The sequence below is a fragment of the Alnus glutinosa genome, chromosome 9 (assembly GCF_958979055.1).
Source record: "Alnus glutinosa chromosome 9, dhAlnGlut1.1, whole genome shotgun sequence".
Classification (NCBI taxonomy): Eukaryota; Viridiplantae; Streptophyta; class Magnoliopsida; order Fagales; family Betulaceae; genus Alnus; species Alnus glutinosa.
This window is the reverse complement of record NC_084894.1, coordinates 28,216,208-28,240,922: the sequence shown is the minus strand read 5'-3', so window position 1 is coordinate 28,240,922 and position 24,715 is coordinate 28,216,208. Positions and strand designations below refer to the sequence as shown.

At 36.1% G+C, this 24,715-nt stretch overlaps 3 protein-coding genes across 4 annotated transcripts in view; all 3 read left to right on the top strand.

Moving 5' to 3' along the window:
* The first annotated feature begins 4,281 nt into the window (after positions 1–4,281).
* LOC133877329 (biogenesis of lysosome-related organelles complex 1 subunit 1) overlaps positions 4,282–24,715 on the top strand; it is a 34,299-nt gene continuing 13,865 nt past the window's right edge. Inside the window, exons 1-3 of one of the 2 annotated variants that reach the window (XM_062315586.1) lie at positions 4,284–4,599; positions 4,692–4,897; positions 5,826–6,115. In XM_062315586.1, the coding sequence (XP_062171570.1) occupies positions 4,455–4,599; positions 4,692–4,897; positions 5,826–5,915 (441 nt within the window). In that variant the 5' untranslated portion in view covers positions 4,284–4,454 and the 3' untranslated portion in view covers positions 5,916–6,115. Of the gene's footprint in view, positions 4,600–4,691; positions 4,898–5,825; positions 6,116–24,715 lie in introns of those variants that run through there. The other variant, XM_062315587.1, reaches the window with a different exon arrangement.
* Positions 9,102–11,123, top strand: LOC133877326 (peroxidase RIP1-like). The gene is made up of 3 exons (XM_062315584.1): positions 9,102–9,376; positions 9,670–9,864; positions 10,247–11,123. Exons 1-3 carry the CDS (start codon positions 9,164–9,166, stop codon positions 10,805–10,807), a joined length of 969 nt encoding a protein of 322 aa, XP_062171568.1. The 5' UTR covers positions 9,102–9,163; the 3' UTR covers positions 10,808–11,123.
* Positions 13,002–14,979, top strand: LOC133877324 (peroxidase RIP1-like). Its single transcript, XM_062315582.1, has 3 exons — positions 13,002–13,291; positions 13,579–13,779; positions 14,103–14,979. Exons 1-3 carry the CDS (start codon positions 13,079–13,081, stop codon positions 14,661–14,663), a joined length of 975 nt encoding a protein of 324 aa, XP_062171566.1. The 5' UTR covers positions 13,002–13,078; the 3' UTR covers positions 14,664–14,979.

Genomic DNA, 24,715 nt, shown 5'->3' with positions numbered 1-24,715 from the left:
TTGGACTCGGTAAAATTGTTATTTTGGTTAGTCTTATAGCAAAAAAATGCACCACATTGGCTCAACAAAACGACTACAAATTTGCTGAGCTGCTACAGTGCTCAATAGGTATTGTAACTCAACAAATTTTTAACAATATTAGTTATGAGAAATAGTAGAGCATCTTCTAATGTTCTTCTGGTGTCTATGTGAAAGGACACAAATATTAAAAAAAAAATTATAAAATTACATTCGTGTTATCCAAAAGTACATAGAGGTAATTATTTTATTACATTTATATTATTTCAGATTCACATCAAAAAAACACCAAAAGATGTTATAGAATTCCTCATTAGTTATACATATTGTTCTTTCTTCCTTGGGAATTGAGAAAATAGATAAAGAAAAAATATATATTTTTTTTTATTTTTATAAAAAAAAATAATAATTAAAAAAAAAAAGTAAAAGTAAATAGTTAAAATATGGTACTTTGAAAAAATTAGTATGTAAAATAGAAAATTGTGTTTTTTATTAAATTTGGGCTAAATATTTGTTTTTTTTTTTTTTTTTTTTTTTTTTTTTTTTTTTTTTTTTGAAACAACACGCAGGCTATCGAAACCAAAAAAGAAGTAATTGATTTAGCCCCACCCACTATACTTGATCGGTCAAGTCACCCACGTCAACAAATCTTTTGCCCCAAATTTCTTGAAATTTTAATTTAAAAATGTTGATCCAAACTCATTTAAGTGGCCAAGTCTTTATGAACCAAACCCAAATCATAAGAAAGAGTAGGTCACTGTTCTGCGATATGTCAGATTGTCAAATTGCAATATGAAAAAAAATATAAAGTAAAAAGTTTGTTAAAAAGCATTTTCAAACGAGGTTCATATTCCTTCTATTGCATACCAACAAGAGAAAGAGTGCTTGCTTTAGTTGAAAGACATTGGTTTAGGCATAGAGAGGTCGCTCGCTCGGTCCCCGGCCATTCAACAACTCTAGCGTTGCATTATTGTGCCAAAGTTTTAAATGATCATGGACTTGTCTTATTCTCCAACCAGGCACTAATATCTTTTTTCTAAGTGGTGACACAACGAGATAAATGAAAGGGAACAAATCAATTTTTTTTTTTCTTTTTTGCAATTTCAATTTAAAATTTAGTTTTTCAATTTTGACAAATAAATTCGTAATTTAAAATAGGTCCGTATCAACCTACCCTCTAATTGATTAAAAATATGTCATATCAGACCAAATCAATTAATGTTATATGACTCTCATTTGACATGTTTTATGTCAAATGTACGGAAAAAATATAACAAAAAACATAAATAAATCACTAGTCTAATAATTGTGATGCCTCCATTCAAACGCTAAGTTGCACCATACGTTCTTCATAGACATGTATGCACAGGGGAAGAAGATTAATTTACATAGTCGTGAACATACTTGTTGCAGAAGGATAAATATTTAAAGAAATCTTTAAATAATTAAGGTCATTTAGTTTTATCTAAATTATTAATTTTATTTGAATTTAATTATGGGCTTAACGCAAAGTTTAAGTTATTTGTAATTCAATAATAAGTTTAGTCCAAAATCAATCATATTAGTTTGAGTTATTTATAATTCAATAATAGGATTGGCCCAAAATTAGTCACATTAGGGTTAAGGTTTAGTCTATGAGTCTATTTGAATATAATATATTAATATTCTATTGTAATAAACATATTATGATTGAATAAAAATATGTTTGCTTCTTGGAGGTGACTTCTCTCTTCTATTGGTTGTGAGACGCTGTCAAAGTCAATAAGGCTCTGGTTTGTTCTTTTCTATTGTTAGTCTAATGAGACTCCATGTTGGCAAAACGTTTTTATTATAATTTATTATCTGTTTTAAAATCTGCTGCGTCAATTTGGATGAGGCAACGGCACAAACAGTTGGTGTGGATATTTGTTTGATCAGCAGATTGGGGCTTGGGAAAGGTCGGGGACGTGTTGTAGACGCTGGAATGGTTGGATCAGTGATTGGGCATTGGTGTTTTTTTTTTTTTTTTTTTTTTTTTTTTTTTTTTTAATTTATTATTATTATTTTTTATATGATTGAAGCTTAAGATTGTGAATTGGGGTGGGATGGTTGTGCAGAAAAAGAGGTGGGTGGGTGTTGCCTAGTTTAGGAGTTTCGCGAAGAGGATTAGCTAGTGGGTGTGTAACAGTGTTGCATGGGTATAGGGGAAAATGATAAAAATTCAAACTTTTTTTAGCACAATTAGTGCACAATCTCAAGACATATTTTTATTCAATTATAATCTGTCTATTACAATAGAATATTATGCTTAAATAGGCTCATAGACTAAACCTTAATCCTAGCCCTAAGGCCTAATGTGACTAACTTTAGGACAAGCCCATTATTAAATTATAAATAACTTAAACTAATATGATTGATTTTGGGCCAAGCCCATTATTGAATTACAAATAATTTAAACTTTGGGTCAAGCCCATAATTAAATTCAAATAAAAATAATAATTTAAATAAAACTAAATGACAAATTTATTCTTGTCCCATTCTACATCAATATCAACCTAATTTTAAAGTTTTAAAAGTAATATTATTCTTCACATCGATTTATCACACTCAGTTCATCTCCGAGAGATTCTATAAAAATATTAATACTGTGTATATTTACTTAATATAAGGGAAAAAAATCACGTCCGTAGCATGTCTTTTCTTTTATCTAGAACACATTTTATTTTGGGTTAAATACTCTATTGGTAATTTGATACCTGAGTTTTAGGGTTTTTTAAAATTTAATACCTGAGTTTTTATTTGTTTCATAGGTGATACCTGAGTTAAGGGTAAAAATTTATTAGGTACCTCTGTTACATTTTCCGTCAAAATATTAACGGTCCACCATGTGTTATCTGCTGAGGTTGACACATGGCACTATATAAAAAAATTAATTAAAAATAATAATATAAAATTTAAAAGAAAAAAAGAAAAAGAAAAAAAAAGAGGGGTGGCTGAGACATCCCCTTGGCCGGTCTAGAGGTGGTTCGGCCACCCATGGCAAAAAAAAAAAAAAAAAAAAAGTGATGAGTTTTGCCTATTAGGGGTGGCCGAACTATTCTCAGGGGCCAAAACCCATAAAAATAAATAAATAAAAAAAAATTAGAGGATTTGCCCTGGGGGTGGCAGAACCACCCCCAAGGGCCAAAACTCATCAAAAAATATTTAGAGGGTTTGCTCATAGGGTGGCCAAACCACCCTAAGGGCCAAAACTCATCAATTTTATTTTATTTTATTTTTTTATGCCATTGGGTGGCCAAACTATCCTCTATGGGATAGTTCGGCTACCCGAGATCGGCCAAGGGGGTGGTTGAGGCCACCCCCATGGTAAGCCACCCCTCTTCTTTTTTTATTATTTTTAATTAAATTATATATATATATATATATATATATATTGTCACGTGTCAATCTCAGGTGGGTCGTTAATATTTGGACGGAAATTGTAACAGAGGTATCGAACGAGTTTTTACCTCTAACTCAGGTACCACCTATGAAACAAATGAAAACTCAGGTACTAATAGGGTATTTAACCTTTTTATTTTTTGATTAACTACTTTTAGGCCAAGACTCTTTTTTAATAATTTTTCTTTCTTTTCTCTCTTTTTGCTTACAATAATTTATCTCTATTCTCTGTTGATGGTTTAAAAACAATAAAAAATATATTGAGAATTAATATTTGAAAAACAAAGATTGAAATAAAAAAAATATGTTGGAGTTTGTATTGAAAAATAGAAAATGATGCTTTTTTATTAGCTGAAATGCATAATATTGTTAGAGATGCTCTCATGTCACACTGGTTGATGAGACATATTTTAAGTACCATAATTTTCTTATAAAAAATTGAATTATTAGTTCATGTGATTTGCCTAAATGACAAAATCAATTTGTAAATTAGGCCTACCACAAATATTTCTAATTCATTTTGATACTACATGGTGCGATTTGTCATTTAGACCAATTTTTTTAAATAATTAATATGAAAATTACTAAAAGTACATGAGATTAGCGGATGTGATAAATAAGTATGAATAACAACGTTATTTAAAATTTAAATCTATTATTTTTTATAAAAAGAAATAAAATAAAAAAAAGGGTTTAAATCTGAGTTTGGCCTCAAAGCTTTCCACGTGTCACCCATTATCTTTCTAGTTTTTTGAGTTTTGAATCACAACCTTTCATAATCTGAAGCCCAATCTTAGCCGTCCTTACATCTAGTAGCGAAAGAACAAAAGCAATCCGTCCGTTAATTTGCTTCCTTCCTCGCTGGTTCTTTGACTCTTTTCTCTGCCCAGGAACCATTGATCTCCATTCCATGACAATCTATTTCAGCGTTTTCTTGACGAATCAAAAGAAGAACATTAGCACCTAAAGAAGATTTTTCAAAGAACACTCTTTAACACAGATCGGTGTCTCTGGGCATGTATTCACCCCAACTTCCACTGGCGCGAGCCTCCTCCTCCTCCTCCGAGTCACCACACGCAGACCCAGGAGACCTAGAAGCTTCTCTGCTCCAATTACTCCACAACCATCACCACGCCTCTCTCAGACTCCGCGACCACACCGGTCAGTCCCTAAATTAAAAGTTGTGATCTGATAGGGTTTACAATTTTCCCCCAATTGCAAATTTTTTAATTTTTGTGATCTAATTGGGACAGAGAGAGCGAGGAAGGAAGCGATTCGAAATGCGGGGCGAGTTTCGGATCTGTTGGTGGACGCTGTGAACGGTGGAGTGCAAGGGGCCTTCATCAACGAGAAGCGGATCGAACTCGAGATTCGAGCGTTAGCGGTGACGATAGCTCGGTTCATGAAGCAGACCGATCAGTGGCTCGCCGCGACTCATGCTATAAACTCCGCTGTCAAGGTCCGGTTCGGTTCGGTACCACTTTGTTTTCTTTTATTGCTTTTTGCATATTGGTTTTTCTATAATTAAATATATTTTTATTCCTATTTTTGGATTACATGCTTCATTTCTTAAATCCTAATAATTATTTTTGTTCAATGGTGTAGATTTATAATTTGGTATTATTTCATTAAATAATTTAGATTTTGCAGGTCAGAATAAGATATAATGAATTAAGATTTTTTTTTTTTTTTTTAATAAAAAAATGTTGATTAAAAGGAGAGTACTAAAATGGAATATAACTTTTATTTGGGTGAGCTAAAAAAAAAAACCTTTTATTAGTGTCACTTACGAACTACTCTAGCAATCCACGTGGCACTACACGTAAGCCATTAAAACGTAGATGGTTAGTTCTTAGGTCGTAATCCAAGACATTTATCATGTTTACAATTTGATATGACAGTCATTAGTTATCTATTATGTTAACCGCTAAAATGTGTTTGTGCTCAACCGTCTACGTTGTATTTATTTCTTAAAAATGATATTTATTATATTGTTATACGATTGCTATATAACTGGGATGACGCAGTAGTGAAAATTAATTATTATTACTTCTTCTTTTTTCACGAATGCTTATCCAGGAATTGGTTTGTCAGTGTCCTATCATTATGTTATATGACAGTCTTATAACAGTTTACCAAATAACATTACTTTTCTTTTTAAAAATGTAAACTCCTCCTACGCAAGGAGTTGTAATTTTGGAAGAAGTTGTAGTAATAACTGTAATACCCTAAACATTTTTCTTAAAAAATTAAAAGATATAATGATTAAGATTTTAAGAAGTTTAATGTGGAGTTAACTTATTTTTCTGTTGATGGTTATGTTCCTATGATGTTTCTTTATGTGTTAATATTATTGAGTTTTGGTGGTGGGTTTGATTGTGTGATAGGAAATTGGAGACTTTGAGAATTGGATGAAGACCATGGAGTTTGATTGCAAAAGCATCAACGCTGCAATCCACAATATTCACCAAGCATGATCTAACACCAAAGTTATTTATTACTTTTGCCCCCATTTGTAATTTGTGAATGCCCCTTTTCTTTTTTATATGTTTCTCTGCCTAAGTATCATAACTTTGGAGTCGATCTAATGCTTGCACTCGGCAGTCAGCCGGCCATGGTGGAGTCAATCTAATGAGGTTCAGAGCATCTTCCCATGGTGGTCTGTTTCTCTTCCTAACCCAAATCATTACTTTTAGATTACAACCAAAAGCGTTTTGTTGTAGGTTGTTCACTCTTGAAGACAAATTTATATATACCGTTAAATGTTGTAAAATCTAATCTGACAAGATGTCCTGCAATTCCCAAACCTACCTAACACTATTATTCAAAATCCTGTTGTTATCCATATTAGAAGACAACCTAGAATTGGTCTTTGCACTAGAACTTGCCATCACGTCTGGTCGATGAATTGCACGCCTAATTAAGACATTTTCTTCTCCATTGATCAAAGTCAGAGCTTGAGTTCTTTCTAGCTTTTGAGCCTTTGTTTTGGTCTTAGTAGCGTCTCTACGGAAACTCATGACGGGAAGACTCATTTCAGTTCTGATAATTGTGACAATTTAGAAGCAGGAGGATTTAGGCTCATGGATGGAACTGAACTGGTTTTTTTACATGTCACCCATTTTCTGTTCTTGCCTCGGCAGAAACGGATCCGGCGGCAGCTTGGGGCATAGCCTATGACTTTTTGGACAAGACTAATGATCGTTTAGTTTGCAAAATAGGCTCTTGAAATAGAATGACTATTTTAATGAGATAGCTATTTATTTTCATTTATTTATTTGGTAGGGACTTATTCTTATGAATAGTTATTCTAATGGGAATAATTATTCCCTTACGAAGAGGAATACCAATTCTTTTAAAAAATTAGAAGAATAGCTATTCCTTAAAGAATAGATAAAATAAAAATAATAAAAAAAAACTATATATTTTATTTTACCCTTCAACCATTTAAAAAATTAAAAAACGTTGAATTGTTGTGGATGACAGGCTACCCACAATAGAACTCCAAGATGGCCAAGGGGCTCACCCCGATGGTACCATGGGTGGCCAACCATCCACAATAATTAAATGTTTTTTTTATTGTTATTTATTTATTTTTTTGTTTTAGAAGGAAAAAAGAAAATCATGTGGTTTTTAGTAATTTTAATTTAATTTGAATTAGGGCATATCTTTTGTTACCAGACTAAAGAATGAAAATAACTATTCTATTACACACTCTTTCATTTCTAATAATAACTATTTATTTTTTTAACGAAATACCCATTCAACAATCCAAATGAAGTCTATCTAAAAAATTTCAAAACCGAGACGGATTCCGTCCTAGCCTCAAATGTCAATGGAATAATCTGCTCCCCTGCCCAACCCCACCCCCACCCCCACCCTTACCTTTTTTTCTTATCTCTGTCGACCAATTTCTTCTCACCGTAAATTCTAAAAATTTAGGAATAAAATACATTTATTGGGAATAGAAACAAAGCCTACACCCACAATATTAACAATTGCTTCAAAATAATCAACCGAAAACCCATAAAGAATTTATCAAGAACAACCAGATTGCACTTGCACAGAGGCTCAACCCTACTGACGAATGAAAGAGCTTGATTTATGGGCTCTGGCCCTGTAATTAAGCCCACACCTCTACAAAAGCAGGCCTCGTATGTTGTTTCTATTGGAAAGATTACTTTTGGGACATTTACAGGGATAATTAAGGATTTTTAATAATTTGGACGGTATATGTGAGAGAGCCTATATGAGATTTATCTACCGGAATAAATAGTTTTACAATTCAAAATTTATTTAAACAGATAAATTTCACTTGGGTTCTCTCACAATATGGTATGAGAAGGTGATTATTATCATTATTATTATTATTATTATTTACGTTTTTAAACCATGTTCCTGCATGGAGCTAAGTTGTGTGCATCCGTTTGCATGATAGTAATGTGCGCGCGCATCACTGGTAAGAAAGGGCAAGCGATAAGATTACGGTCAGCGGATCGACATGCGAGCGTATCGGCGATGACATTGGGAATATAATATTAAGTTGACTTCCAAGTGATTAACTGGATCGGTTCCCGGCCACCAAACTTCTTCAACTTGATAATGCTGTCACGTTACATATTGATCGACTTTTTTGTCGACAACCATTGCCTAACGGTCGATTGGGTCAGTTTCATCGATCTTCAGCAAAATCATCATTAAAAATAATCGCACCGATTAGATCGATCTGACTCAGTTGATCACAAACAAAAGAAGCAGTGAAGAAGAACAGATCAATCACAATCACAACCATAACCAAAAAGCATGCATTCAGCTGTGGGTTTTAATTTACAACCAACGAGCACAAACATATTTGGCCAATTATAGCCTTAATTAGGATCGAATGCTTCTTATTAATCCGGAAAATAAAAGAGACAAATGATTTAATTTACTGGGTCAATGATAATTTTCTTCCCTGTCAGAAAATATTATATTTACAAATTGCACCAATCATGCCGGCGTTTCTGAGCAAGTTATATATATATATATATATATATATATATAGTTCTCCCTAGACTTCGACTAAAATAATACCTCTGTGTAGATCAAAGAACTGTCCTTTAGAAGAACTTTCATATCAACTAAAATATTATGAAAAATGGGAATATAATATTAAGTTGACCACCAAGTGATTAACAGGATATTGGTTCCTACCAAACTTGTTCAACTTGATAATGCTGTCACATTATCGACTTTTATATCGACCGAAAACAATTGCTTAACGGTCGGGTCAGTTTCATCTTCAGCAAAATCATTAAAATAATCAGCTCTGACTCGGTTCACAAACAGAAGGAGTGAATTGAAGAAACAGATCAACCACATCACAACCATAACCAAAAGCATGCTTTCAGCTGTGGGTTTTAATTTACAACCAACGAACATAAACATATTTGGCCCAATTATAGCCTTAGGATCGAAGAGATCATTAAGAGTATGTTTCTTATTAATCTGGAAAATAAAAGAGTAAAATGATTTCATATACTGGGTCAATGATAGATATATATATATATATATATATATATATTTAGAAGAATTCTCATATCAACTAAAATATTATGAAAAGTGATGGGAACGGCAAAGTACTGAATGGTGCAATAGTCCTCTATATAAACTCATTGCTCTTGGCTTTGTTTGCACAGCAGTTTGATTAGAAATTAACCTGATCGAGCTATACATAGTAGTAAGAATGGCTGCTTTTCAGTCGTTTGTAGTGTGTTTGATAGTTGCTTTTGCTGTTGTTGTGAGCCCAACATGTGCGAAACTCAGTCCTGATTTCTATGCCAAATTGTGCCCCAAGGCACTGCCTACAATCAGATCAGTTTTGCAGAACGCTATTACTCGTCAGCCACGCATAGGCGCATCACTACTACGCCTCCATTTCCATGACTGCTTTGTCAATGTAAGTTTCATCTGGGTTTTCTCCAAACGTCTTTCTTAATCCATTTCATATGTTGTTTAGGCACACATCTACTGTAAGTGTTTGATAAAACAATATTGTTGGGATCAAGTTCAACATAAGATGCTCTGAACCTCATCAACAGATCGATCGATGACTCGAGGCTTACATATATAAAGAGAGCACTAGGGCTAGATAGTAGACACTATATATACATAAGATATGTGAGATTCAAGATTTCTCGTGCCATGTAAGTAATCTATGAAATGCTCATGCTTGCTTGGTTGGAATGACAGGGTTGCGATGGATCAGTTCTGCTAGATGACACCGCCAACTTCACTGGCGAGAAGACGGCCTTTCCAAATTTCCAATCGCTCAGGGGTTTCGATGTGGTTGATGAAATAAAAAATGCTGTTAATAAAGTTTGTCGTTGCAATGTGGTCTCATGTGCAGATATCTTAGCTGTAGCAGCTCGTGACTCTGTCAATATTGTGAGTGTCAATAAATCTTTCTAGAGAAACTTCACTTAATTCCCTTAAACTTTCATTGCATTTGATTACTTTCTTGAACTTTAAAAACTCTTAATTTAACTAGTGTAACAATCTTTTAATTTATTTCAATTTCACCAATCCATTAAAATTTTCTGTTAAATCCTAAATATGAATACATTAAATTGAGAGGTTTTTTTTTTTTTTTTTTTTTTTTTTTTTATTATTATTATTATTATTATTATTATTATTAAAGCTTAGGAGAGTAATTGGAAAGATAGCGACAATTCATGAGGATTGAATGAAGTTTTCCCATCTTTTCATGCACATACAATACAATTATTTCCTAATTGAGATCTTTCTAACTTTGGTGCTTGTATTTTAGTTGGGAGGTTCTTCCTACTACTACAAAGTATTGTTAGGTAGAAGAGATGCAAGAAATGCAAGCAGGAATGACGCAAATACCAATCTTCCTCCCCCGTTTTTCAACTTCACTCAGCTTCTCTCTAGCTTCCAAGCTCACGGACTAAACTTGAAAGACCTTGTTGCCCTCTCGGGTGGCCACACCATTGGACTCACTCGGTGCATCGCCTTCCGGGCAAGGATCTATAACGATACAAACATTAACCCTGCCTTTGCAGCCTTCATGCAACAACATTGCCCTGTAACTGGAGGAGATAATAACACTGAGCCGTTTGATGCAACTCCAACGAGATTTGATACAGTGTACTTCAGGTCTTTGATGAAATCAAGGGGTCTCCTCCATTCCGACCAGGAGCTTTTCAAGGGTGATGGTAGTAAAAGCGATAAGCTGGTGCAGCTCTATAGTACCCACCACCTTAATTTTGCCAAAGACTTTGCTGCTTCCATGATCAAGATGGGTAATATCAAACCTCTCACTGGTAATCAAGGAGAAGTTAGGTTGAATTGTAGGAGAGTCAACTAGAAGTACTCTTCCTTAATTGATTCCCATGAAAGAAAACCGGAAGTTTGTTGTTCAACATTTTCGTGTCTCATTTGTTAATTTGGTTAACTCCTACATAAAGATGTAATGTTAACCGGTCATATTATTGTTTTTCTCTGTGGTTGGAGCTGCTGTTGTGGTTTGATCAGTTCGGCCGCTGCCCTTGTGGCGTTGCTGACTTTCTGTGAGGTTTTGTTCTACTTATTTAAGTGTTAATGAGAGAGCAAATTAAGTGTGATTCTACTATATTGTTATGTATTGAGAAAATAATGAAACAACAGTATTTATTGTGATTCTACTTTCTGCTACATAGGTTTTTTGTTTATGAACAGTGTTAATAATTATTTGTCGGGCTTTGACAGAATAAGATTCACTCAATTTCAAGTGAAGTGGAGAAGAAATATTTCGATCATAGTCTAAATTAAATTTATAATTTTTAAATGATGTGGCACTATACACACCGTACGTTAAATGCTCGAAAATTTATTGTGGACCATGACATGATTAATATCTTTTTTTCTTTTATTTTTATTTTTTTCCCTGAAGGGATTCATATCCATTTTAAATGAAATGGAAAGGAAGTTGCAAGACACCTTTATTGTTTTGAAAATTCTCAAAGTTTAGGAATAAAATACATTTATTGGGAATACCGGAATAGAAACAAAGCCTACTCCCACAATATCAACAATTTCTACAAAATAATCAACCGAAAACCCATAAAGAATTTATCAAGAACAACCAGATTGCGTTTGCACAGAGGCTCAAGCTCAAGGCCCTACGTACTGATGAATGAAAGAGATTGGTTTATGGGCTCTGGCCCTGTAAGCTCTGACCTCTACAAAAGCAGGCCTCGTATGTTGTTTCTATTGGAAAGAATAACTTCCGGACATTTACAGGGATAATTAAGGATTTTTAGTAATTTAGACAAAGCATGTAAGAAAGCCTAATTGAGATCCATCTACCGGAATAAATAGGTAGACAGTTCAAAATTTATTTAGACAGATAAGTCTCATGTGGGCTCTTTCACAATATGCTCACAAATTATTAGAGATTCCAATCCCATACCTAGCTTCACGTAAAGCGTTTTCAATCTTTTCCTTTCGGCCATGTCCATGTCCCTGTCCAAATGAATTTTGATGCGATTGTTTGATTTGCAGTTTTAAAATGTATGGTTTAGAAAAATAGTAATTTTAAAATATAATTAATAAAAATATAATTTTTTAAAAATACAGTTAAGTGAAAAAACTGCAGTTGGATCTTTACAATCATTTCAGATCGAATTCGACATGTGTTTTAGAAAGTGTAACTCTTGCCTATGGTTTGAGAAGGTGATTATTATTATTATTATTGACATTTTTAAATCATGTACACCTGCATGGAGGTTGTCTGTATCCGTTTGCATGATAGTGATGTGCGTGCGCATCACTCGTGCGTTATATATATATATAGTTTCGTACATGTATAAGATATATATTATAATCTTTTTCTCCATTTTTTCTAGTGGAAAACACCGGATCAATCATCCCTACAAGGGTAACGTGATAAAGCTGTAAAACGAGAACCACTACTGCTTACACCACCACCATAATTAACAGTACTATCATTGCCGGCAGCACTACTACTGGCGCTTCTGCCTCTACCGCCTCCGACAGCAGTAAATATTTGAGAAGGTGTCATTCGGTGATGACAATGGGAATATAATATTAAGTTGACCACCAAGTGATTAACAGGATATTGGTTCCTACCAAACTTGTTCAACTTGATAATGCTGTCACATTATCGACTTTTATATCGACCGAAAACAATTGCTTAACGGTCGGGTCAGTTTCATCTTCAGCAAAATCATTAAAATAATCAGATCTGACTCGGTTCACAAACAGAAGGAGTGAAGAAACAGATCAACCACATCACTGCAACCATAACCAAAAGAATGCTTTCAGCTGTGGGTTTTAATTTACAACCAACGAACACAAACATATTTGGCCAATTATAGCCTTAGGATCGAAGAGATCATTAAGAGTATGTTTCTTATTAATCTGGAAAATAAAAGAGTAAAATGATTTCATATACTGGGTCAATGATATATATATATATTTAGAAGAATTCTCATATCAACTAAAATATTATGAAAAATGATGGGAACGGCAAAGTACTGAATGGTGCAATAGTCCTCTATATAAACTCATTGCTCTTAGCTTTGTTTGCACAGCAGTTTTGATTAGAAAAGAACCTGATCGAGCTACAGTAGTAAGCATGGCTGCTTTTCAGTCGTTTGTAGTGTGTTTGATAGTTGCTTTTGCTGTTGTTGTGAGCCCAACATGTGCGGAACTCTGTCCTGATTTCTATGCCAAATTGTGCCCTGACGCACTGCCTACAATCAGATCAGTTGTGCAAAACGCTATTAATCGTGAGCCACGCATAGGCGCATCACTACTACGCCTCCATTTCCATGACTGCTTTGTCAATGTAAGTTTCATCTGGGTTTTCTCCAAACGTGTTTCTTAATCCATTACATATGTTGTTTAGGCACGTATCTACTGTAAGTGTTTGATAAAACATTAATTGTTGGGATCAAGTTCAACATAAGATGCTCTGAACCTCATCAAAAGATCGATGACACGAGGCTTACATAAGGAGAGCACTAGGGCTAGAGAGTAGACATAGATATACATAAGATATGTGAGAGATTCAAGATTTCTCGTGCCATGTAAGTAATCTATGAAATGTTCATGCATGCATGGTTGGAATGATAGGGTTGCGATGGATCAGTTCTGCTAGATGACACCGCCAACTTCATTGGCGAGAAGACGGCCTTTCCAAATTTCCAATCACTCAATCCCGCGGCTTTTGATGTGGTTGATGAAATAAAAATTACTGTCAACAAAGCTTGCGGTTACAATGTAGTCTCATGCGCGGATATCTTGGCTGTGGCAGCTCGTGACTCTGTTGATATTGTGAGTGTCAATAAATCTTTCCGGAGAAACTTCACTTAATTTTCCTAAGCTTTAATCACATTTGATGACTTTTTTAAACTTTAAAAACTCTCAATTTAATTAGCGTATCCATCTTTCAATTTATTTCAATTTCACTCCTCCGTTAAGATTTTTCGTTAAATCCGAAAGATGAATACATTAAATTGAGAGTTTTTTAAGTTTATGAGAGTAATTGCAAAGACAACGAAAATTCATAAGGATTGAGTGAAGTTTTCCCATCTTTTCACATACAATACAATTACTTCCTAATTGAGATCTTACTAACTTTGGCGCTTGTATTTTAGTTGGGAGGTTATTCCTACTACTACAAAGTATTGTTAGGCAGAAGAGATGCAAGAAATGCAAGCAGGAATGATGCAAATAACGATCTTCCTTCCCCGTTATCCAACTTCACCACGCTTCTCTCTAACTTTCAAGCTCAAGGACTAAACTTGAAAGACCTTGTTGCCCTCTCAGGCGGCCACACCATTGGACTCGCTCGGTGCATCGCCTTCCGAGGAAGGATCTATAATGATACCAATATTAACCCTGCCTTTAAAGCCTCCAGGCAGCAACAATGCCCTTTAATTGGGGGAGATAACAACACAGAGCCGCTTGATGCAACTCCGACGAGATTTGATACAGTGTACTTTAGGTCTTTGATAAAATCAAAGGGTCTTCTCCATTCCGACCAGGAGCTTTTCAAGGGTGATGGCAGTGAAAGCGATAAGTTGGTGCAACTCTACAGTACCCATCACCTTAATTTCGCCAGAGACTTTGCTGCTTCCATTATCAAGATGGGTAATATCAAACCTCTCACTGGTAATCAAGGAGAAGTTAGGTTGAATTGTAGGAAAGTCAATTAGAAGTACTCTTCCTTAATTAATTACTTTCCATGAAAAGAAAACTGGAAGTTTGTTGTTCAACATTCTCGTATCTCATTTGTTAATTTGGTGAACTCCTACATGAAGATGTAATGTTAACGGGTCAAATTAATGTTTTTCTTTGTGGTTGGAGCTGTTGTTGTGATTTGTTTAGTCTGGCCGCCACCTGTGTGGCGTCGTCGACTTTCTATGAGGTTTTGTTCTACTTATTTCAGTGTTAATGAGAGAGCAAATTAAGTGTGATTCTACTATATTGTTATGTATTGAGAAAATAATGAAACAACAATATTTATTGTGATTCTACTTTCTACTAGGTTTTATGGTTTATGAACAATGTTTATAATTCTTTGTCAGGCTTTGACGGAATAGGTTCCTCTCAATTTCAAGTGAAATGGAGAAAATCTATTTCGATCATAGTCCAAATTAGATTTATAATTTTTAAATGATGTGGCACTATGTACACCGTACGTTAGATGCTCTAAAATTTATTCTGGACCATGAAGTGGTTCATATCCATTTTAAATGAAATGGAAAGGAAGTTAGAAGATACCTTAATTATTATTTTTAATCACCAAAACCGCCAAAAATGCAAGATCAATCAAAGGGAGAATGGGACATTTAGCTAGGTATACGCAAAGTTATAAATTTTGCTTGTAAAATATATATTAGGTATTTCGTGTATAATTAAATGATTAAATTGATTAATTCTTATCAGTTTAAGTTTTTTAGATAACTCGTGATTTAATATGGTAGTATAATTTTTCAGTTCAATTAAATATTTCACATATATATTGAGGAAAAGTTTATGTTCACATGTTATAAATGGAAGTATTAGAATATTAATTAAATGATTAAATTTATTATTTCTTATTAACCTATTCTTTTTTTGGAATAATCATTTCAATGATCCTATTGTACGTTGATCACATATGTAGATGCAAATACGGGCTAGCTTTATCATTTGCTTTCCAGACAAATTATGAGTGTTTTATTTTGTATTTTTTATTGAGATTTTTATTGTTTCTTTCAATTTCAAGCTTTTAAAATATATATAGTTAAGGAGTTGTTGCATTGTTCCTTTCTTATCACGTTATCCTCTACGTCAACTTAAATCGTATTTGACCATATCCTGGATTACTAGGAAAGCAATGGGAAAAATTACGAAGAAATAATGAGTTTCTTATTCATCCGGGGAAAAAAGTAAAAGAAAAAAATTATTTGTACTGCCTCAAATACTGGAAGTGTAATCTCCAGTCGTTTCTCCTGACAGAAGAATGGTAAAAAAAAATGCACCACATACAGCTTTTCTCTTCAACTAAAACAATTACTCTATATACATAAAACAAGATCAGCTTAATTTGCTTTCAAGAATCGTCATGTCAACTAAAATATATGATGAAAAGCTGGAAACAAGCAATCTAATTGCATGCGTACGTAATATGTTAATTCTATATAAACATGCCGTACAACTCAAACGTAAACATATAATTAATATAATTTGTAGAGTTTAGAAATATTTGCAGAAGTCATCGATCTCCTTGATTTTGCTAAGTCTTGATGTGCACATGCAGCAAAATTATTATAATCAGCAGGTAATTAATTAAGTCTTCCTTGCCTTGGTCTTCTCTTAAGGTGGCCGGCCGGCCGTTAAAGAGAAGCTAAAATTCTTCCACTAATGAAAATAAAGTTTTGTGTGTATGAGATATTGAGCGGGACCAAACCTATATATAGAAAATCTACTGGAGTTCACCCAGTACAGACTCTTAATCCTGATTCGTGCCTAGGTACATATTGTTAACTACATCTGGTATGAATTCAATTCCTACACAGCTAATGTTTTCAAATCACACGTTTAAACCCAAACGTACGGGTCCTTAATATAAGTTTTATGTGGGTGTTCCTGATAACGTGTTTCATGATCCATTAGATCTGTTTAGGCATCACGATATATAGTTTGTTTTTGAAGGTTGACATTAAGAAGCACAAGTAGTACTAGAGCAAAAGTTAGTGCCTGCAACGAACCAGAACTTTTATATTATATTAGTGAAACTTGAAACAACGACTCAGTCACTCGAGTTTAAGAAATAAGAAATAAATAAGAAATATATATATATATAAATTATCCCCGACCAATAATAGGTTCAACGTACTTTGCCACAAGAATAGTTAGATTATTAAATTAAATCTTTTTATTTGTTTAAATCTTTGATCCTCTGTTGGAGTTGAGAGGTTAGAGGTAGGGCACTGAACACTTTGACCGTCTGGCTTTTTTAAGGTATTCATTAAGCTTTTGGGATAAATATTTGTGATTTAACATAGTATTAAAACTGTTGGAGAAATAATTAGCTCCAAAGACATGTGGGCCGAGCCCATCAGGTCGGCCCAGCAAGATTAGACTCAATTTATAAGACCATTCGTTATCTCCAAAAAGATGTATATCTCGAGTATATCAAGATAGACTTCTATCCCATCAAATATGGGATAAGGTACCTAATAGAATAACATTACCTAAAGAGAGTGTCATATCCAGTTAGGACTCTACTACCCAATTTGAATTCTATGAAGATAAGATTCAAGACTATGTGATCTAGGACTCAGACTCCTAATCAGAAAGATAAGATTCAAGACTATGTGATCTAGGACTCAGACTCCTAATCAGATTATGCTCCAAGTATTTTAGCAGTTTTATAACTGTGAGCCTATAAATAAGACTACTACACCAGGTATTAACAGGCAGATTCTCTGAACTCTTGAGATTACTGATATTCTCCAGAAAATAAGTTTGAACTAACTTAGGCATCGGAGTGGGGGTCCGGTCGGCACCCCCGACGAGCCGTTTGTTATTTTGCAGATTACGAGGAGAACGAACATCGAGGAAGGCAACGAATTACAAGGCGACACGTCACCGTACCGGAAACTGTACCAACAGTTTAGCGCCGTCTGTGGGAACGATCATTCGTTTCTCATAAAAAAAAAATCCGCAACGGTGACTACGCGATCAGATCACGAGGAATGACGATTCTTGTCTTCAAAAATCACGGCTCAAATTGGCTGGATTTTTCTTTCTTGAAGATCCTCAATATGCGTCCACTGACACAAAATCAAAGTTCTTTATGGATGTGGGAGTCAGATCTAAAACTATGAAATTCGAGAGTTTTTGGATGTTTCATGTAATATCGCTCTGATCGTCTCCTTGGACTCTTGAAACGACGCAGTCAAAGCATCCATATTCTGTCTTCATCGGAAAATTGAGATAAGTTCATTATGCAATTACTCAGCAACTCCTTTGTTTAATTGATATTCAAGAGATGTCAGATCCAATCTCAAGAATAATAAAAATATTCTGATTAGGCCTGTCTATCTCTTTATTGTGATTCACAACAACCAATTATGTCAAAAATAAAAAAAAGGGCACGTTACTGCTTAGCTTTAGCAGTTTAGTATACGCAAGTGCTTTGCTATTTCCTTTTTTGCAAAGATAAAAACAAAAGGTAGTAGCATGGCGTTAGAAAACTTCCTTTCAATTCCTGTTTTCTAAAATTAAATAAAGTGATATGGAATTGAAGACCACGTCAAGGTCCCATGTCAAAAGTAAAAAAGAAATTTGACCAAGTCTTGGTGCTATTCTACATAGTTTCTCATATTCATGATTATTAATTGTTAGACCCTGCCATAACATGAATGAGAACCTTAGAATGAAAGGTTGCGTTTAATGTTTTTGAATAGAGATCTCACCAAAATGATCTGAGTTAGAAATTCTGAGAAAATATCTACTTGTGAGAAAATATCTATGAGCAAAACATGAGACGACCTCTCCATGCCTATGCTTTGTTAAGCTTCCTGTGCAGGTCGATCTTCTTTGGCTACATGAGACAAAGATCAATTGGAATGATGCTTCTCTTCTAATACTTGCTAATTTTTGATATTTTTTATTGGCACTACAAGACAAATAATTGGGTTTATAAAAGAAGAGTGATGGTTTGAAGTTGTGAAGCCTTGATTTCACGTAAAACTGTAAAGAGATGACGAGAAAGAAAGGGCCATGACGCTGTCAATCACAACCTGATCACACTGATCACACGGCCATGATTCCATCCTCCAGACTTAGGTTCTTGTATACCCACTAAAGGCTGAACGACTGGGTTGCTATGCAGAATTCTATTGGATGGCACGAAAGGATCTATGGGGAGCAATCTCAAGGCCCAAGTGCCTCAATGGACATAATCGTCGTTGACTCCGAGAGAAAAAGGAAGTCCAAGGGAAGAAAGGAGACTCTGGCTCTAAGCTTGGGTCTGGATAGGATTTTTTAAACCCAAAAGGGCCTGATCCAGTAAGCCCAATCAAGTTGGCCCAAAAAAATAAATAAATAAATAAAATAATGGCTCTAGAGGAAGGGGGGCCGGATACTACAATGCAACAAGACTCTCACGAGTCTCACGCTAGAGACACCTCCTCTTTTCTCCAGCTATCCAGAGGCCCAAACAAAACTGATCAGGATCCAGACTTCCCCAACAGCCCAGATGGTCGTCGAAAGCATGTTGCTCGTTTCAGTTCGAGCTCCAGAGGAAGATTCACGCCGGCTCATCTCGAGTCAAGTTCAGATCCTCCATCCACGGGGTTATGAATTAGAACCCCTTCTAATCAATTCCGGTGGGGAGGATGAAGAATTCGCCACCACGAAAGTCAAGCCCTGGTGACACGATCCATAGAACGACAAAGGCAAACTTCCGTTATTTTTGGTTTTGCCCAGTACGACGTCGGACTACAAACGGAGAGGGTGTATTTACAGACCCGGACCTCAGGGGCAGCGATGACGCTCCACTGTCATAATAGTTCGACCCAGAAACTCCTGGTTCTCGTCCCGAGCTCAGCTACACTCCGGTTCCTCCCTAGTCAATGCCATCGACATTCTTGATATAGCCATTAAATCCGGAGTATTCCACAGCCTTGTTCTTGCCCAGCTTGAAAGCCTTCGACACGGGTTGATAGTTGATGCTCGAACAGGTCTGGGCACAAAATGACTGGAGATCCCCCATTAAATCGTTGAGCTGGTTTAGTAGCTCCGGTTTTTTATACAGTTCACACTTCACAGGGGTCAGAAGACAATTCATTGGATGGCAGGGAAGATAGATTGGAGTCAGAAGATGACAATAGGAAAAAAGATGTGGGCAAGGGTCAGAGGGACCATTCTGATGTCCCTGCAGATGAGATGTTATCTGATGAATATTATGAGCAGGACGGAGAAGAACAGAGAGACACTATGCATTATAGAGGGTTTCAACATTCTATAGGATTGAATTCTAGGCCACAATCAAAGCCTGCTGCTAACAGTAGCCATGTGAAAAGAAATCCCAGAGTTTTAAATGACAATGAAGATGGTGATAATGACGACAAAGATGCTGATGCTGATGCAGATTATGAAGAAGAGGATGAGGAAGATGAGGATGATCCTGATGATGCAGACTTTGAGCCTGATTCTGGTGTCACGAGTGGTCGCACAGGGAACAAGGATAAAGCCTGGAATGGCGAAGATTCTGACGAAGATGATGACAGTGTTGATGATCTAGAAGTTTTGGATGAAGATTCCGCAAAAATGGTGGTCGGTCCACTGTGTCAACAAATGCATCTGGACGACACAGCGGGTCCGCACTTCTAATAGGTCAGTTCGAAAGGTGTCATATGTTGAAAGTGATGGAAGTGAAGAAGTTGATGAAGGCAAGAAGAAAAAGCTCCACAAGGAGGAGACAGAAGCACTAAGCGGTTACAGCTTTACCTACGTGAAATTTTCACTTTATAATAATGAGATTGAGATAAATAAGCTCCATTGAGGTTCCATGTCAAAGGATGGCTCTTTTTAGGAACTATAATAATGAAACAGTTTCACAGAGTGTCCTAGAAGAAAAAGAGCACAATGTTTTGGAGATAAAAGGAAGAAAGTAAACTTTGAAGTGTTTAAACCCGAGGTGGCCACCCTCTAAAAAAAAAAAAAATAATATTCCGAGGTGATTTATTGAGGGGGAAAGTTAGATCCGAGGTGTTTTACCGAGGCGAGAAGTTAGATCCGAGATGTTTTACCAAGGCGGAAAGTTAGTTCCGAGGTGTTCTACACAAGTGAAAAGTTAGATCCGAGGTGATTTATTGAGGGGGAAAGTTAGATCCGAGATGTTTTACCGAGGTGAAAAGTTAGATCCGAGGTGATTTATTGAGGGGGAAAGTTAGATCCGAGATGTTTTACCAAGGCGGAAAGTTAGTTCCGAGGTGTTCTACACAAGTGAAAAGTTAGATCCGAGGTGATTTATTGAGGGGGAAAGTTAGATCCGAGGTGTTTTACCGAGGCGAGAAGTTAGATCCGAGATGTTTTACCGAGGTGAAAAGTTAGATCCGAGGTGATTTATTGAGGTGAAAAGTTAGATCCGAGGTGTTTTACCGAGGCGAGAAGTTAGATCCGAGATGTTTTACCGAGGTGAAAAGTTAGATCCGAGGTGATTTATTGAGGTGAAAAGTTAGATCCGAGGTGATTTATTGAGGGGGAAAGTTAGATCCGAGGTGTTTTACCGAGGCGAGAAGTCAGATCCGAGATGTTTTACCGAGGTGAAAAGTTAGATCCGAGGTGATTTATCGAGGTGAAAAGTTAGATCCGAGGTGATTTATTGAGGGGGAAAGTTAGATCCGAGGTGTTTTATCGAGGCAAAAAGTTAGATCCGAGATGTTTTACCGAGGTGAAAAGTTAGATCCGAGGTGATTTATTGAGGTGAAAAGTTAGATCCGAGGTGTTTTACCGAGGCGAGAAGTTTGATCCGAGGGTATTCTACCGAGGCGAAAAGTATGTACCGAGATGACACATACCGAGAGTATTATTCCGAGGGTACTATCCCGAGAAGACTATGCCCGAGCTCCTAGTTCCAAATAGCACACTTTGAGGACCCCTCCAAATTTGCCATCCTCCGAAGTGCACAGTCACATGCCGAGGAACCAACCCAAACCGAAGGTCCAGCTTGAGGAACTCTCCCAAAGAGCCCCATATCGAGTGGCGTGCAAGATAAGGAACTCCAAGTAAGACGGTTCATCTTCATCGAATTCACCAGATAAGTTCATACTCTTCTTTTACAAACATGATTTATGGATAAATGTTGGTTTTTACCAACCAGGAAAAAATATATATATGCATGCACTTGTACGCTTTGCCGAAATATATATATATTTTGATAAAATAGACTCATGTGTTGAGGCTTCACTCCTGTCGTGAGTGAAAGGATCACAAAATCATCTCAACGGATAAAAAGAATATATGGTGCTACTGTGCACTCTGCTATTTTGTTTTAGTATATGTAGTGCTTCGTTAACCCTTTTTGCAGAAAAGATACGGGGAGACAACCCCTACAACAAATTAAACAAGGAAAGTCTCTCGGTCAGTCAACACCGAGAGCAGGAAAAGTCTCTCGGTCAGCCAAAACCGAGAGCAGGAAAAGTCTCTCGGTCAGTCAACACCGAGAGCAGGAAAAGTCTCTCGGTCAGTCAACACCGAGAGCAGGAAAAGTCTCTCGGCCAGTCAACACCGAGAGTAGGAAAAGTCTCTCGGTCAGTCCAACACCGAGAGCAGAAAAATAAAAAGTCTCTCGGTCTATCCAACACCGAGAGCAAGAAAAACCTAACGGTTAGGATACAACGGCAGGATTGCAGGTTTTCGGAAGGACAAGAACATCCAAGATAGAATCGGCCCGAGTCTTTTCCTCGGACGACCCGAAATGGTTATGGAAAGGACACCAAGACAAGAAAACCTCTCGGTTGGAGGTCTCCAGACGTTAAAAGATTGGAGCATTCAGAGATAAAGAAATTAAAAGGTAAAGATTTCAAGTTATGATTTCATTTCAGTAATATATATAAAGTCTTTTACAGGTTACAAAGATTTCCGAAAAGAAAGGTAAAGCTCAGCGACCTGACTACCCACCTCGAACGACTTAACCTGCTATCGCAGACTAAAGTTATGGGGGGTAGCTCAGATAGGTAAACAGGATGAAAAAGCTTCAGGAAAACAAACAGGAAGGTAAAGGTTTAGAAAGACAGATCTTCAGGAAGGAAAAGGTTCAGGGAGATAAAGTTTCAGAACGACAAAGCTTTAGGATGACAAAGCTTCAGAATGAAAAAGTTTCAGGAATGAAAAGCTTCAGGAAGGTATGAGGATAAAACCTCTTTAAAAAATCATCAAGATACCAAGAGGACTTGACTATCCGCCTCGAACGACTTAGCCCGCGGTCGCGGACTAAAGCTATGGGGGGTAGCTCAACAAAGTTAAAGCTTCTACAAAGGGAAAATCACCGAAGCTACACCAAACTCTCAAATTAAGATCTCTCAGGAGCAACTCGAACAAAGATACGGGGAGACAACCCCTATAACAAACCATACGGGGATATCACCTCTACAAAAAATAACCAAGTAAGTTCATCGCTTCTAAAAGATTTTTTCATATCCTCCTCGGTCATAACTTACACAAACCGATTGTTTGTTTAAGTTAAGGAGGATAACTCAAAGTAAGATTTTTCTCTCCTAGTCACGGAGGTTAAAACAAAAGATTTTTTCTCTCCTAGTCACGGAGTTCAAAACAAAAAGATTTTTGAAACAAAAGATTTTTCTTACCCTCCTCGGAGTTAACTTACGCAAACCGATTGTTTGTTCAAGTTATTAGAGGATAAGTGAGAATTGACTTGTCATGGAAAGTTTTTCCATAACAAAGAATTCAAACATTACAAAGTTCGAAAATAAAGATATTCACAGGTGAGACCAAGCTAGATGGTGTTCAGATTAGAAGATTCGGTACGCCAAGCACAAAACCTCGGGCCGGCAGAAGCCCCTAATCGTTATACGTCTCGGACAACTAAAGCCTCAGCGCTAGCCTGGGCCTCCGAAGCCCCCAAGAGAGATTTTTGTGGAAGCGGTCTACGAAGCACTACCGATGAAGAAGCTTCGGGTATGTTAAGCCTTTTCTTCAACGGTTTACCATTTTTTGTCAGACAGAACCTTGATCTCAGGAAAGTTGTACACAAAGTGTTCTCTCATAGTGACATTTCACCACAATCTTGGTGAAATCAACTACATCAGTCTGACCCATCTCCTACCTAGAGTAAGAGATCATTTTTACAACTTTGGCCCGACCGACAATATTATGTAGAGGCATTTATGAAGAAGATATCTATGAGAAGTTGCTATTAGTACTATGACAGATCACAAGTTGGATCCACTCAACCCGATCCAAGGAGGAGATAAACATTTAGCAACTACTTCAGGGAAATCAGGTATCAGTTATCCCTGGTAGAATTGGGATAGGACTTATGGTCCAATCAGATAAGAAGAATGATCAGATCAGAAGTCTAAGAAGATATCAGATTAGAAGTCTAATAAAGGATCAGAGTCCAATTAGAACTTAGACAGCAGTTCTAAATCGACAAAGAGCAGGAATTCTAATCCTTCCAGAGATTCGAGGCATTATTCATCATAATTACTTTGAAAGAGGCAGTAATTGTCAGATACAGATTATGGAAGATCCAGATTCAGAAATTGAGGTATTTAATTCTCTTACATTCTAAATTCAAATAAGAGAATTAAGGGGGTAACTGTTGGAGAAATAATTAGCTCCAAAGACATGTGGGCCGAGCCCATCAGGTCGGCCCAGCAAGATTAGACTCAATTTATAAGACCATTCGTTATCTCCAAAAAGATGTATATCTCGAGTATATCAAGATAGACTTCTATCCCATCAAATATGGGATAAGGTACCTAATAGAATAACATTAGCTAAAGAGAGTGTCATATCCAGTTAGGACTCTACTACCCAATTTGAATTCTATGAAGATAAGATTCAAGACTATGTGATCTAGGACTCAGACTCCTAATCAGAAAGATAAGATTCAAGACTATGTGATCTAGGACTCAGACTCCTAATCAGAAAGATAAGATTCAAGACTATGTGATCTAGGACTCAGACTCCTAATCAGAAAGATAAGATTCAAGACTATGTGATCTAGGACTCAGACTCCTAA